This window comes from Salvelinus fontinalis, chromosome 3, assembly GCF_029448725.1.
Source record: "Salvelinus fontinalis isolate EN_2023a chromosome 3, ASM2944872v1, whole genome shotgun sequence".
Classification (NCBI taxonomy): Eukaryota; Metazoa; Chordata; class Actinopteri; order Salmoniformes; family Salmonidae; genus Salvelinus; species Salvelinus fontinalis.
The window spans coordinates 58088685-58105101 of record NC_074667.1 but is presented as its reverse complement, the minus strand read 5'-3'; the positions used below and the strand labels follow the sequence as shown (position 1 = coordinate 58105101).

The window sequence follows — 16417 nt, the reverse complement described above, 5'->3', positions numbered from 1 at the left end:
AAGTCCCATATACTACCCACCACTGCGACATATATGCTCTCGTTGGCTGGCCACTGGCTCCAGGTCATCTATTCGTCGCCAAACCCACTGGCTCCAGGTCATCTATAAGTCTTTGCTAGGTAAAGCCCCGCCTTATCTCAGCTCACTGGTCACCATAGCAGCACCCACCTGAGGCACGCGCTCCAGCAGGTATTTTTCACTGGTTGTCCCCAATGCCAACTCCTCCTTTGGCCGCCTTTCCTTCCAGTTCTCTGCTGCCAATGACTGGAACGAATTGCACAAATCACTGAAGCTGGAGACTCATATCTCCCTCACTAACTTTAAGCACCATGTCTCAGAGCAGCTCACAGATCACTGCACCTGTACATAGCCCATCTGTATATAGCCCATCCAACTACCTCATCCCCATACTGTTATTTTTTTTTCTTCTCCTTTGTACCCCACTATCTCTACTTGCACATTCACCTTCTGCACATCTATCACTCCAATGTTTAAATTGCTAAATTGTAATTATTTCTCCACCATGGCCTATTTATTTCTTTACCTCCCTTATTTTACCTCATTTGCACACACTGTGCATATACTTTTTTCCTACTGTATTATTGACTGTATGTTTGTTTATTCCATGTGTAACTCTGTGTTGTTGTTTGTGTCGCACTGCTTTGTTTTTATCTTGGCCAGGTCGCAGTTGTAATTGAGAACTTGTTCTCAACTAGCCTACCTGGTTAAATAAAGGTGAAATAAAAAATAAAAAAATACAATTTCTAACACACCGGCCCATTTCTTTCCTTGAGGACTCCATGCGACAACATTTTTTTACTTGAGGCCACCAGTATTAGCCCGATAATGATCATTTTGCGCAAATAAAACCAAGTTAGACAGGCCCACTGGGCTAAATATGAGCCAGCCCATTTGGTGGAATACAGTATAGACCTGCACTACACATATAGGCTTCTGTCAGGGAGGAAGGGTGCATGTGTGCATGTGTCAGGGTGTATACCTTACCTCTTGGTGGGCATGCTGTGTGCTCTCACAAGACACGTTGAGACAGTTTGACATTTAAATCTCAGACAAGCTCTCCATCATGTGAGGACAGATTACAGTCATATCCATATATCTTCTGGACACCTGCTAATGACTTTGTAATTACACGTGCACGCACGCACGCACGCACGCACGCACGCACGCACGCACGCACGCACGCACGCACGCACGCACGCACACACACACACACACACACACACACACACACACACACACACACACACACACACACACACACACACACACACATACATACACAAAAACAAGTCACAATCAAACAGAAACTGCGGATGCTCTCCAGGCCATGGTACTCCAGCAATCATCCCTAGCAGCAGATCCCTAATGGAACCTCACATAAAATCAGAAACAATAAAGGATTCCATTTGCTGCTCTTCATTAGTGCGTATACACACACACAAACATACGCACATACAGAGACACACACACTCTGCTGACTAGTCAAGGAGGACCTTCCAGAACAAAAAGACTATGTGATTGGGCAGCAGAATAGAAGTGCTTTTGTAACGTAAGGTATAAAACCTGACTCACTCTGCTGTTCTGTCCTTCCTGCCTCCACTCCAATCGCTCTCCTTGTCTCTCAATGTCTCTCTCCCCCTCTACACAATGTCTATTTGACAGGTCCAACACCCTTAGAAACACTAGGCAGTTATAACAGACAAACCTTCAGGAAATGTTCAATCCCTCTAGTAGAAGCTAGTGTGAAATGTTGTATTGAGAAGTACACACAGCACACATTTTATCAATTGACGCATGTAAAGTAAGTAATGACTGACATGCAATTTCATCAAGGATACTAGAACACTGGAGGTGCAATATGGGAAAGAAACCACAAAAAAAACATGAAAACTATTTTGTTCATTTCATAAAAACATTTCATTTGAACAAAAGGCCTTCCTTGTATAATAGGAACACTTACGAAACATAAAAACCTAGCTAAATCACAAGGGGTGAAATAATCCTAGAAATGTAGACACAGGACTACCAGAGAGCCTTTAAACTCCCTTTTTTAACTCCTTAATAACTGGCCGTATTAACTGGTTTTAATAACCGGTCTTGTGATGATACAGATGAAGGATCTTAATTCGATCACTCTTTTTTTTGCTGAGAATTTTACTGCACAGCAGGAAATGCAAACCGAAAACAGAAATACCTTATTTACCTAATTATTCAGACCCTTTGCTTTGAGACTCAAAATTGAGCTCAGGTGTATCCTGTTTCCATTGATCATCCTTGAGATGCTTCTGCAACTTGATTGGAGTCCACCTGTGGTCAATTAAATTGATTGGACATGATTTGGAAAGGCACACACTGGTCCATATGATGTCAGAGCAAAAACCAAGCCATGAGGTCAAAGGAATTGTCCATGGAGCTCCGAGACAGGACAGATCTGGGGACAGGGTACCAAAAAATGTCTGCAGCATTGAAGATCCCCAAGAACACAGTGGCCTCCATCATTCTTAAATGGAAGAAGTTTGGAACTACCAATACTTTCATGAGCTTGCCGCCCAGCCAAACTGAACAATCGGGGAGAAGGGCCTTGCTGTGGGGAGGTTTTTCAGCGGCAGGGACTGGGAGACTAGTCAGGATCGTGGGAAAGATGAATGGAGCAAAGTACAGAGAGATCCTTGATGAAAACATCCAGAGCGCTCAGGACCTCAGACTGGGGCGAAGGTTCGCCTTCCAACAGGACAACGACCCTAAGCACACAGCCAAGACAATGCAGGAGTGGCTTCGGGACACGTCTCTGAATGTCCTTGAGTGGCCCAGCCAGAGCCCGGAATTAAACCCGATCGAACATCTCTGGAGAGACCTGAAAATAGCCATGCAGCGATGCGTCCCATCCAGCCTGACAGAGCTTGAGAGGATCTGCAGAGAAGAATTGGAGAAACTCCCCAAATACAGGTGTGCCAAGCTTGTAGCATCATACCCAAGAAGACTCAAGACTTCAACAAAGTACTAAGTAAAGGGTCTGAATACTAATGTCAAAAAAAATGTTTTATAACCTGTTTTTGCTTTGTCATTATGGGGTATTGTGTGTAGATCGATGAAGGAAAAAACTTTTTCATCCATTTTAGAATTAGGCCGTAACGTAACAAAATGTGGAAAAAGTCAAGGGGTCTGAATACTTTCCAAATGCACTGTACAAAGGCATGTAGGCCTACAACAAAAAATATATATATGGGGGATTGGAAGTGATGCAGACAATTACATTGATAGAAGCCACAATCTATCTGCAGTATTAAAGCTGATCAATCCCCCCCCCCCCCTCTAATACAGATTGTCAGACTATCGCGATGACAGACAATTTGGGTCTTGTTGAGGACATAGACTAAACTCAGTGAACATAGTCTGGCTATAGTGAGGATTCTCTGACACAAAAAAACATCTGACTGCCTGGACAAGTCGAGTAATGTCCAAATTGCAAAAAATAGAATAGACCGGAATTTAGTGCACTGCCTCACAGAAAAACCCACTTAAAATAGCCACACAAAACCTGTCACCTTGAAATATCTTCTTATTAGGCTAGTATAAATGCAGGGTGGTTTTCAAGTTAGGCTCCTCTGGGGAGAAATGAGTCTATTGAAGCAACCTGTCATAATCTCAGGGATGATGCCTCTTTATACTGTCAATAAAAATACATAATTAAATGTAAAAAGCACACTTTAAAGAAAGGAGGCAAAAGCAAAATGTGGAAAAAGAGAGACAAGGGTGAGAGAGAGAAAGAGAAAAAGGGAGATAGAGAGCAAAATAGGTGGAGTGAGAGAGAAATAGAGTGAGAGAGAAATAGTGAGAGAAAAATAGAGTGAGAGAGAAATAGAGTGAGAGAGGGAGAGATCAAGTCAGTGAGAGAGAGAGAGAGAAAGCTGTTTCCCATGCCAATAAAGCCTTTTGAATTGAATTGAAATAAATGAGAGAGAGAGAGAGAAGGACCAGAGAGAGAGAGATAGAGAGAAGGACCAGAGAGAGAGAGATAGAGAGAGAGGGAGAAAGAGAGAGAGAGAGAGAGAGAGAGAGAGAGAGAGAGAGAGAGAGAGAGAGAGAGAGAGAGAGAAGGACCAGAGAGAGAGAGATAGAGAGAGAGGGAGAAAGAGAGAGAGAGAGAGAGAGAGAGAGAGAGAGAGAGAGAGGAACTGTGTGTTTGACTCTTCAGATAAAGCTGTGTATGATGAAGGGAGGGAGGGGGGAGGCCTAGGGCGCGGCTCTCTCATTGGCATGCTGGATGTCTTTGGGCTTTTAAGCTATTAGGGAGCTGTTGCTATCATGGTGTTCCACACATAGCTTCATGTAGATGTTCATTTGTATGCCAATAAACAAATCTGCCCTAAGTTTACTGCTCAAATACACCGTGAAAATGATGCATTCTCCATGTGCACCACATCAATGTCCTTTGTCTCACCACACATAAAGGTAGGCCTTCTCTAACTGCACATTAACTTCAAAAGCCCTGAGTGAAAGATGGTCTGCAGTCGTACAGATACAGGAATAAGGCAAGGAAAAACACAAAGGGAAAAGAGAAAAGAACAGAAAAAGAGAGACCATTTTGTTTTTCCATTATTGTCCATTATGTGACCTAAAATCATAGTGGTTGAAAAAAATCTGATGAATATGCTATGCATTCCATAACCTCTTTTATGTTACAATGGCCTATGTCTTAATCCATGCTCAATAGTGCAGACTGCCCTTCTTTAAATGCTAGCCTTAATACACTTATTTCCTCTAAGCAACCTTTTAGTTATATGATCTCTCTCTCTCTCTCTCTCTCTCTCTCTCTCTCTCTCTCTCTCTCTCTCTCTCTCTCTCTCTCTCTCTCTCTCTCTCTCTCTCTCTCTCTCTCTCTCTCTCTCTCTCTCTCTCTCTCTCTCTCTCTCTCTCTCTCTCTCTCTCTCTCTCTCTCCCCCCCTCTCTCTGTCTCCCTCCCTTCTCTCAGTCTGTCTCTCTCTTTCAGTGGCTGTCAGATCCCTTCAGTAAAAAGCAGTTAAATCAGTCTTTGAATATTCCAATCCTGCGATAAGGAGAGGACGCTTTGTACCACTGCGCACTGGGTAATGCAGATCCCCATTGTTGGCTGACATGGCTCCATTGAGGAGCCGGCTTTAGCCCCGATAGCATCGCCACACAGCATGGACACACTGCCAGATAAAGGGCCTATCCAACATGACACATGCACACAACGCCTCCCAAACAAGCCCCAATCTGATCAGCACAGGAGAGGCAGGAAGGAGACGCTCTAACAACAAATAAAGGCAAATAAGATAAACAGACCATAACAATATTAATACAGGGATCAGGTGGTGTTCTGGTAACCTAGGAGGCAATCCAATTCTCCATCTATCAGCGTGACATGGTGGATCCTGGCACTGTACAGTCCGCAATCTCACCAGGCAGCAGTGACCAATCACAAGCCACCTTACAGTGCATTTGGATCTGCCCTAGCCAATCACATGGCATCTTCATATTGAACCTCTGTCTAACAGTAGAACACCACTTATCCTGAAAACAGCTTCACGGTTCCATATTCTTCAGGACAACCGGATACAGGTTGAAGGCTTGAGGGCCAGGGTGCCAGGGAGCTGCCACCCCCTCTTCAAAGGTTGACTGAGAGTGGCCACTCAACCATCAGCGATGGCAGAGACAAACCTGTTATTGTCGACCATGTAATCATTTCCATTAGACGCCTTGCTGTCCCCTACGATGCTTCACAACGCTTCAAACATTCAAATCAGACAGTAACCTTCCTCAAGACATCTACGTCCGCATCGACCAAGGACAAGTTGCACCAAAGAAAGCACACACTGAAACCCAAACCTTTATCCATACCTTTAACCACTGAAACCCAAACCTTTATCCATACTTTTAACCACTGAAACCCAAACCTTTATCCATACTTTTAACCACTGAAACCCAAATCTTTATCCATACTTTTAACCACTGAAACCCAAACCTTTATCCATACTTTTAACCACTGAAACCCAAACCTTTATCCATACTTTTAACCACTGAAACCCAAATCTTTATCCATACTTTTAACCACTGAAACCCAAACCTTTATCCATACTTTTAACCACTGCAAATAAAAACTTTTCTATAAACACCTCTCACCCACAACTCTTTAAATGGAGATAGGAAATGAACATGCTACATTCACATCATTTAGTAGCTGCTCTTATGCACAGCAGTTAGGGCTAAGTGCCTTGCTCAAAGGCATTTGAACCAGCGTCCTTCTGGTTACTGGCCCAACGCTCTTAACCGCTAGGCTAGTGTACCTGCCGCCTCACAGGACCTAAGGGAAGGGAACCATGCCATCATCAAACAATGTCATGCAGCAATCTACTGGTCCCAGTAGGGAGGTTGTACATACTGTTTAATCAATATAATAATAATAATAATAATAATTTAATACAGTAAACATCACAGAGGTGATACCTAGACATTAGACAAAATATACAATATTAAGACCCAAACTATGATGGACCCAATTATTTAATAAAAAAAGCCAAACCCAATCCTCTATGATGGTGACCTCTCTAGTTCAGAGTTCTCATATAGACCCCCTCTCTAACCAGGGGGCCAGGGGGAGCAGGTTCTCTCTATGAAATAACATTTCATGGGTGTTGGGCATGTGTTGAGATGGGGAATAGAGCTTCGGAGCGTGGCCTGCTGGATTTCTTTGGCTATTGATTGCCATTCCCGGTGGGGCCTGGGGATCGATAGGCTGGGTTTAGACATGGCACGGGGGACTCTCTCTCTCTCTTTCTCTCTCTCTCTCTCTCTCTCTCTCTCTCTCTGCCCCCGGCTAACGCAGCGCTCCACAGCACCGTGGCTCACCAAACAAGAGTTCTTTCATGCCCTCTTAGTTGAGTGTGAAACAGCATGTCTGAGACCACTTGTGCTCTCTCTCTCTCACTCTCAGAGCAGCAGAACAACATTACATGAGAGTACTGAAGGAGTCAGGTAGAGGGTGAAGGCGAATGAGAGGGAGAGAGAGACAAATAAATAAAGAGAATGGAGAAAATAGCATTTCTACCTTGAAGAGAGATACTTACGCAAATTACAGCCGGGCCTGCAATCAAGAAGCTGAAATGACCAAACTGTGGGGTAACCAAGGCAACCAGCGAGTGAAAAAAGCAGACAGCAGAAGAGAAAGCAGGTGCAGAGAGTGAGCAAGGGAGCGAGGGAGGGAGAGGGAGTGGAGGAGAGAGGGGTGGGCTGAGGTTGCCAGCGGGAGTTGGATAAGGAGGAGGGGTGGAGGAGAGAAGAGAGGGGTGGGCTAGGGTGATTAGGATGTGGAGACATGGAGGGTGGAGGGAAGGGGAGGGGTGGGCTGTGGTGATCAGGAGGTAAAGACATGGAGGGTAGAGGGAAGGGGAGGGGTGGGCTGTGGTGATCAGGAGGTAAAGACATGGAGGGTGGAGGGAAGGGGAGGGGTGGGGTGAGATGGTCAGGAGGAGGAGGAGGGGGAGGGGGATAGGTAGGGGTGGAAGAGAGGAGAGAAAGGTGGCCTGGGCTGATCAACAGGAGGAGGAGGAGGATAAAGGGGTGGCCTGGGGTGGTCAACAGGAGGAGGAGGAGGATAAAGGGGTGGCCTGGGGTGGTCAGGAAGAGGTGTAGAAGAATTGGACCGGTGATGATCCAGATTGATGTTTGAAGTGGCTATGGAGTGCCATATTACTAAATGAGCAATGATCCAACTCTTCCAGTTGCTTGACCAATTGGTACATATTATCCATGAGTTTCACATGAGTGCAAAGTACAAGCTTGTAGTCAAGGTTACAGTATTCTCACACATGTGCAATTGCACTCACACACTCACATGTAAACACACACACACACACACGCGCGCGCGCGCACACACACACACACACACACACACACACACACACACACACACACACACACACACACACACACACACACACACACACACACACACACACACACACACACACACACACACACACACACACACACAGTTCAGTGTTGTGTATAGTAACAAGACTGGGTCCAGTCTATGTCTCTCTGCTGAGGCATCCAGACCATCAGATACGCTTGATACGGAGGCGGCAACGCTAAATTGTATATTGTGATGGATTTTCTCCCGTCCTCCTACCCCCTTCCTTTCATTCCTTTCCCTCAAGTGGTGAAAAGATGGAAAAGTGTTCCATGGCGCGGGATTCAGCGATAACAGAACGCTGTTTAGAAGTTCCATTACTCGCTCGGCAGCCTGCTAGCGCTCTGCCTCTGTCTCAGCACGGCCACAGGAAAGAGAAGGGCGAGGGGGGGACGCTCACAAAGAAAATAGAAGCAGTTTATTTGTGATTATGCAATGTGTTTATGCTTATCAGTGTGCAAAAAAACATACTGTATATTTAAAAAGTGCTCCAATCGCCACACTCCCCTCCTCCCTCCTACTCTTCCTCCCGCTCTCTGTAGCTCCTGCTATGGAGACCCTATTTAAAGGGTTGGGTACTGGCTCACATATGTGCTGAAACAGGAAAACCTGGTCCAACTCAGACAGAGCCTCTGCAGTCACTGAGAATGGGGGAATGTAGATTATTTGATATACAAAAGGAGGAGTGATAGAATTACTAGGGAGAAAAACATCCCATTCAACCATAGAAATAGACATTCAAATATTATAGAGAGTATTTATTTAGTAGCAGACTTAGTGCAGTATGCTGCCCTGGCCTACTAAACGTAACGATCCGCCTGTTCGCCATCTAACACCTCAAGGTAATGTGAGTTACACTCATCATATGTGAGTAGGGAAAACAATCCTATTTCAAAAAGAACCAAATACTTCTTCTAAAACATGAAACAAAAACATTTCTTGCACAGACCGTTGAATTCCTGTCTCCCCCAATCTGTCCATAGATGAACATATAAATACAAAATAAAACTAAGACAGAAAAGAAGAACAATAAAAATGTGGGTGAAATAAGAGAAGAAACAGAATCCCAGTGAGGCGTCCTTTGGTGTCCGTCTATTTCACCTGATTGTGGTCCCTTGAAGACATAAAACTAATGTATTCTGTGGTTAAGGGAGCCGCTCGCGTCGCTCTGCTCCGAGGGCCGGGCTGATAGAGACATTCGCCCGCCACAATAATTTTCCGTAATTTCCTCTGAAGGGCCAATTATCTGAAATAGACGCATTATAAGAAGGGTTGGCATGGTCAGTGCAACAAATCGGAGTGTCAACTCTTACCCCCGCCACTAGAGGTCAGGCTCACTGAGGGAACTCTACTAATGTGGCTGGATCATGTCACTGTCACAAGTGCACCTAATCAGTGAAAGGAACAATTTTTAAAATCCTGTTTATCTCAAATGTGGGAGCTTTGAGATAAAAAAACAAAAAAAACAATCACATCAGAAAAGCATATGCTACAAATACTGAGAAACAGGTTTCTTTATTCAGTATAACCCTGTGAGACACACGCACGCGCGCACGCACGCACACTACACACACACACTACACACTACACACTACACACTACACACACACACACACTCACACTCACTCACACTCACACTCACACTCACACACAAACACTGAATGAACACTGATGAAATGCTTCATTTATTAGAGGGTGATAGAAGCGTGGTAGACGGCTCCTTCTCTCTGTGCCTTTTCTCCTCCTTTTCTCTCTCTCTCTATCAAACCTTCCTCACTCCCACACGCCCTCACCTTCTCTCTGTGCCTATCTCCTCCTCCTTTTCTCTCTCTCTCTCTATCAAACCTTCCTCGCTCCCACACGCCCTCACCTTCTCTTTGTGCCTATCTCCTCCTCCTTTTCTCTCTCTCTCTATCAAACCTTCCTCACTCCCACACGCCCTCACCTTCTCTCTGTGCCTATCTCCTCCTCCTTTTCTCTCTCTCTCTATCAAACCTCCCTCGCTCCCACACGCCCTCACCTTCTCTCTGTGCCTATCTCCTCCTCCTTTTCTCTCTCTCTCTATCAAACCTCCCTGGCTCCCACACGCCCTCACCTTCTCTCTGTGCCTATCTCCTCCTCCTTTTCTCTCTCTCTCTATCAAACCTTCCTCACTCCCACACGCCCTCACCTTCTCTCTGTGCCTATCTCCTCCTCCTTTTCTCTCTCTCTCTATCAAACCTCCCTCGCTCCCACACGCCCTCACCTTCTCTCTGTGCCTATCTCCTCCTCCTTTTCTCTCTCTCTCTATCAAACCTCCCTGGCTCCCACACGCCCTCACCTTCTCTCTGTGCCTATCTCCTCCTCCTTTTCTCTCTCTCTCTATCAAACCTTCCTCGCTCCCACACGCACTCACCTTCTCTCTGTGCCTATCTCCTCCTCCTTTTCTCTCTCTCTCTATCAAACCTCCCTCGCTCCCACACGCCCTCACCTTCTCTCTCTCCCTCTCTCACTGAGTCTCTCATCCCTCACCCCTCTCCCCCGTTTCTCCATAGTAACTCACCCCTCTCCCCCTGTTTCTCCATGGTAACTCATCAGTCTCTCTCTCTCCCTTAACGATACAGCTATTAGCGCTAATGCATTTCAAACGTACAGCAGCTGCCACATCACATTCTGATGGAAAGTGGATGTCTTCTATCCCCCAGTCTCTTTCCACCATGTCCCTATGTCTTACACATCAGATCGACAACCCACTCCAGAGATCATCATGTCATGTGTCATGTGTCTAGGACCAGGCCTTGTAGATTCATTGATATTATCATACAGTACAGCTGCGTAAGTACTCCACTGGTTTTTGATACTAATAGTGGTATTAACAGGTAAACTACTGTACTTTATGCCTGTGATTGACAAGTAAGTGCTCTCTTGCATCGTTGCATTACTAATGCTGGTATTGAATATGAAATAAAGATAATAATAAAGTAACAAAACAAGAGATGATGCAAACACCTTTCTGTATCTCACGAAAGAGATAATAAACAGAGTTACGGTTTTAAGCTGATCTGGTCGTAAACATATATTTTTTTTAAATAATAATATTAGGAGCTGGCAAGCAGTTTTGATACTGGAGTTATTCTAGAAAGAGCGCCTTGTAGTCATAGCAACATTGTATCTTCCAGATGTAAAAATGCTATAAAATATCTTATATGTTATTCAATGGCATGAATGGTCAACAATATTGCTGTCACACCCTGATCAGTTTCACCTCTTTATTGTCTCCACCCCCTCCAGGTGTTGCTTGTTTTCCCCAGTGTATTTATCACTGTGTTTCCTGTCTCTCTGTGCCAGTGTATTTATCCCTGTGTTTCCTGTCTCTCTGTGCCAGTGTATTTATCCCTGTGTTTCCTGTCTCTCTGTGCCAGTGTATTTATCCCTGTGTTTCCTGTCTCTCTGTGCCAGTTCGCCTTATATGTCAAAGCCTACCAGCGGTTTTTCACGTTTTCCTGCTTTGCATTTTCTCCTTTTTCTAGTCCTCCCGGTTTTGACCCTTGCCTGTTTTGGACTCTGTACCCGCCTGCCTGACCATTCTGCCTGCCCTGACCTCGAGCCTGTCTGCCACTTTGTACCTCCTGGACTCTGATCTGGTTTTGACCTTTTGCCTGTTCACGACCATTCTCTTGCCTAACCCTACCAAATACTAATTGAGTGTATGTAAACTTCTGACCCACTGGGAATGTGATGAAAGAAATAAAAGCTTAAATAAATCACTCTCTACAATTATTCTGATATTTCACATTCTTAAAATGAAGTGGTAATCCTAACTGACCTAAAACAGGGACTTTTTACTAGGATTAAATGTCAGAAATTGTGAAAAACTGAGTTTAAATTTATTTGGCTAAAGTGTATGCAAACTTCCGACTTCAACTGTATAAATGACTGTAATGTGAAATGATTTAGGGGCTGGTTCTTGTAGTCATTAGCCCTGGGGCCCTGCTACTAAAAAGCAGAGACCCAAGAGAATGCATCCAGAGACAATACAATAAAATTAATGGTCTGGAAAGAGACCCTGACAGAGCTGAGATAGGATGACCTATGATCTTGAGAAATCAGGAGCAATCAAACACTTTAATGTCTATTTCACACACCATTTAATTCCAATGGATTTAAAACCCTGAACGACCATCACAACAGGTGTTATGACCACCAACAGTCCAACGGTCAAAATGTTGGACCATCGGGGTGATCATATTACCAACCCAGGCACCATCGTCATAGTTACAATAGGAAGAAAGAAGGTCTGTCGTTATGGTAACAGATGCAACAGCAGCAGTGCAGAGGAAGAGGGAACAGCCATATCATTGTGTCGTATGATGTCGGTGTTATTGAACATAGAAGATGGGCCAGGCCAGGTAGGGAACACACACACACACACACACACACACACACACACACACACACACACACACACACACACACACACACACACACACACACAGACACACACACACACACACACACACACACACACACACACACACACACACACACACACACACACACACACACACACACACACACACACACACACACACACACACAAACACAAATTCTACTGTCTGTCTTACATAAACACCTTTCTCTCGGAGTCTGACAGCTTGCTCCACCGGGTTAGTTTAAGATGCTCTGTGCTGTTCCTAATATGCCAAAAGATCATGCCCCCCTAATCTAATTACAGTGTCACTCAGTCGAGTGTTCACCCAAAAGGAAATTAGAAAAGCACACCAAATCTACAAGCATATCTGCCTCTCCCCACCCTCCCTTCCCTCCCCCTCCCAACAAGTTTTCTTTAATGGTTTCCCAGTCACCCCTGCCGAGATTCATTACCTGGTCTAATTATAAAGGCAAATGAAATCAGCTCCAATACATTATTATTATTTGCAACAATATGATATTTTCTAACTGTTTTCATGGCTGATTAAAGACATGGACAGATAAGAAAAAAAGTGGAAGGAGGGGAAGGGGTGAGCGTCAGACATAAGGAGAGAGAGAGAGAGGGAAGAATGAGGGGAAGGGGTGAGGGTCAGACAGAAGGAGAGAGAGAGAGAGGGAGAGGGGAAGGGGTGAGGGTCAGACAGAAGGAGAGAGAGAGAGAGAGAGAGAGGGAGAGGGGAAGGGGTGAGGGTCAGACAGAAGGAGAGAGAGAGAGGGAGAGGGGAAGGGGTGAGGGTCAGACAGAAGGAGAGAGAGAGAGAGAGAGAGAGAGAGGGAGAGGGGAAGGGGTGAGGGTCAGACAGAAGGAGAGAGAGAGCGAGAGGGATGAGGGGAAGGGGTGAGGGTCAGACAGAAGGAGAGAGAGAGCGAGGGAAAGGGGTGAGGGTCAGACAGAAGGAGAGAGAGAGAGAGGGAGAGGGGAAGGGGTGAGGGTCAGACAGAAGGAGAGAGAGAGAGGGATGAGGTAGAGATAATGGGAGAGAGAGAGAAAGAGAGGAAGAGGGGAAATGAGTGGGAAAGGGAGAGAGCTGGCTTTGCCACTTGAAGGGACAGTGAAACCATATTGAATGCAGTTACCTATGAACAGGTGTGCTGTGTGAGGGCACTGTGACCCAAATGCAACTACCTGCATGGGTACACATCCGATTGAGCAACATTAAAGCTGACCAGCTGGCCACAAGCAGACATAGATGAAGGCATCAGTCCTGCCCGGCCCTGAGCGAAGGGGACAGATGCACTGACAGACAGAACCACCCTGGGTTGGTGGGAACAGCGGGTGGAGAGAGGTGCAGGCACTGTCATCCCCCAAACTTCGGCTTCAGTGTAAGCGACCATGAATACAAATGGACTTTGCTGGGAAGTATGGCTCATAATAATTTGTTTAAAATCAGTTAAAGCCTATTCTCAAATATCCCCTGGGAGGCGCGGGGTTAAAAATCTATTTGTGGGAAGTGTACCATGACAGCTAGCTCGTCTCCCTGGAGACAGAAGATACACACACACACACTCCCCGCTGTTGTATCTTGTGATGAGTGTGAGATTGAGTGTGTGTGTGTATATACGGGGCATCTGTGTGTTTGTAAATCTGAGAGTGAGTGTTGCACACACACAAACAGACACATACAGATACACACACAAACGCACCAAAAACACACACCAAACACACACAAAACACAAGCCAAGTAATACTGAAAGTTCTGAGATGTAGACATTAACAGGGAGTGGTGTTCTGCTGTTTTAAAGGTCAGGTGTTGGAAAATGCAAAGTTCAACCTGCTTTGGCCTTACATGCACAACACAGATTCACCATTATGTAGATATAGGCCGTGGGACATTATCAAATGCTCAAACACACATAACACATCTTCATTCTGGGTGGTGCATGTGAGTTGTACATGTGTCTGTAATACTGATAGCATTGACATTTAAAAGACAACAAAATACAGGTTGTGTTACTTTGGTGGATAAATGTAAATATGAAGAGACAGATAGAGGAAGAGAGATGGGTAGAAATATGGATGAAATGGTGAGAGTGCGAGAGAGAGAAAAGAAAGAGAGAGAGAGTGCGCGAGAGAGAAAAGAGAGAGAGGGAGGTTCTAACTTTACCTTGATACTGTCCAGCCAGGGAAAATCTGTCTGCAGCTGCTCCGCCTCCCTGGCCAGCCTCTATACAGGAAACACACATGAAGCAGAGGTCAGGGTCAAGGGTCAATATAGAGGTCAGGGTTAAAGGCTCCTCTGGTTCAGTGGGTAGGTGTCAGAGTGTGTGGTTGTGTGTGTGTGCCAACCTGTTCTCGAGGGAAACACTAAGTGAACTAAGTGCTGTTCATAGACTGTATAATTCTAGAGGCAGTGACTGGTGCCAAGCTCAGCATGCTCCTCAATGGGCTTACACATTTCTCCTCACTGTCGGGGGAATTTCATTTCTGTAAGGCGCAAGCTAAATGACTACAATTTCAAACCATGTACTGTAGCAAAATGGTGCCAGACACATTTAGGTTGGCTATAGTGTGTTGGAAATAAACTGTGATTACAACGGTGTTATTCCAAGGGGTAATACAGTTAGCATTTGGAGTGGAGAAGGTGAGGGCCATTGAATAACATGAACATGTTGAATAAAACGTCACTTTACCAAACCAAACGGACAAGGAATGTTTGTCAAATGCCTTTTCGTGGCTAAAAGGGTTCCGTGCAATGTTGCTTGCTTTATTTACATATTCTCGGTTCGTTTTTCGCATTTTGGTTCCTAACTATTAATAGTTAGAATATAGGTCTGACATAATTAATTGCACAGGGATTATAACATGGAGTATTACTGTCTATGTGTAGAGGCTTATGGGCGACACACAATATCTCGTCGCCCAATGGCAAAATAGAGTGAGTCTCTAAAGAGACAGTCTTTTCCCTGTGTGTCTGCATGGTACCATGCCTCAGTACTGTGTCTAGGTTTCCTCTCTGCTCCCACTTCAACCCCCTAGGGAAATATCTGGTTTGCATCCCCTATCAGCCAGTCAGCCAGCCAGTCAGCCAGTCAACCAGCCAGTCAGCCAACCAGTCATCCACCCAGCCAGTCAGGCAGCCAGACAGTCAGTCAGCCAGCCAGCCACACAGTCCCTGGGCTTGAAAATGACAAACCCTATTTAGACTCCCACTAAGTGGACTTTCATTTCTGGTACAACATCAAAGGGACCACATTCCCCAAGCACATTTTTTTCTCTCCTAAAGAAAGGAAAGTGATAAACTCTTGTTAGAGAGAGAAGTGTCCTATTTCTGTCTGAAGGTCCATCCCCCCGAGTCCCCCATCACTAAGACCCTCCCACTCACAGCTAGCCAGACCTAGCCCCTCCTACTCCGTTTATGATATCACTAACCTTGTTAGCGAAACAATAGCTGAATGCCAGGATCATAAGGGTCTTAATCACCTGAATGAGGATTATATTAAGAAACAATGAAATGTAGATTTTATTCAGTCACTACTAATGAGGTGAACCACTGAAACAATGACACATACAGCAGAGCTAATTAGTCTAATGAAATGATCGCCACAAAGTTCATTGAAGGAAACGTCCTCAGTTGTGTGACAGTGTGGCGTTGTGTATACAACGGAGGGGTCAACCTAGCTAAAGGGCACTCTTGAGTGTTCGTAATCCAACAGTTTTCAATTAGCGATCAACAGTGAAGTGTGCTGCTGGCTAAACTATTACCTCCAGATTCTACACTGCTCTGAATTGGCCTGAGAACTGAACATATGGCTAAAGGGTTAGCCCTATATGCCACATATGGCAAAGTGAGAACCTTTTGTCTCACCCTTCATGTATAGTATGACTTTGCATATAAATGATTTGTGAATGCTTATGAAGATATAAAGCCTTTACAAGTTGTTGTTTTTCCAAAGTGAGACCTTTCAATGCCAAACGATGGTAGTCTGTCAATACGTGTCTGTCTATCTGTGACGTCTCTTCAAGGAGACGAAAATTATAAAAAAGGAGAAGAG

General features: G+C 44.9%; 1 protein-coding gene across 6 annotated transcripts in view; it reads right to left on the bottom strand.

Annotated features, from left to right (window-relative positions):
* The window catches only part of LOC129851184 (voltage-dependent calcium channel subunit alpha-2/delta-2-like), a 460295-nt gene that overhangs the window by 137669 nt on the left and 306209 nt on the right, over positions 1-16417 (bottom strand). For all 6 annotated transcript variants that reach the window (XM_055917548.1, XM_055917549.1, XM_055917550.1 and 3 more), the window contains exon 4: positions 14530-14589. In XM_055917548.1, coding sequence (XP_055773523.1) covers positions 14530-14589 — 60 coding nt within the window. The remainder of the gene's footprint in view (positions 1-14529; positions 14590-16417) is intronic.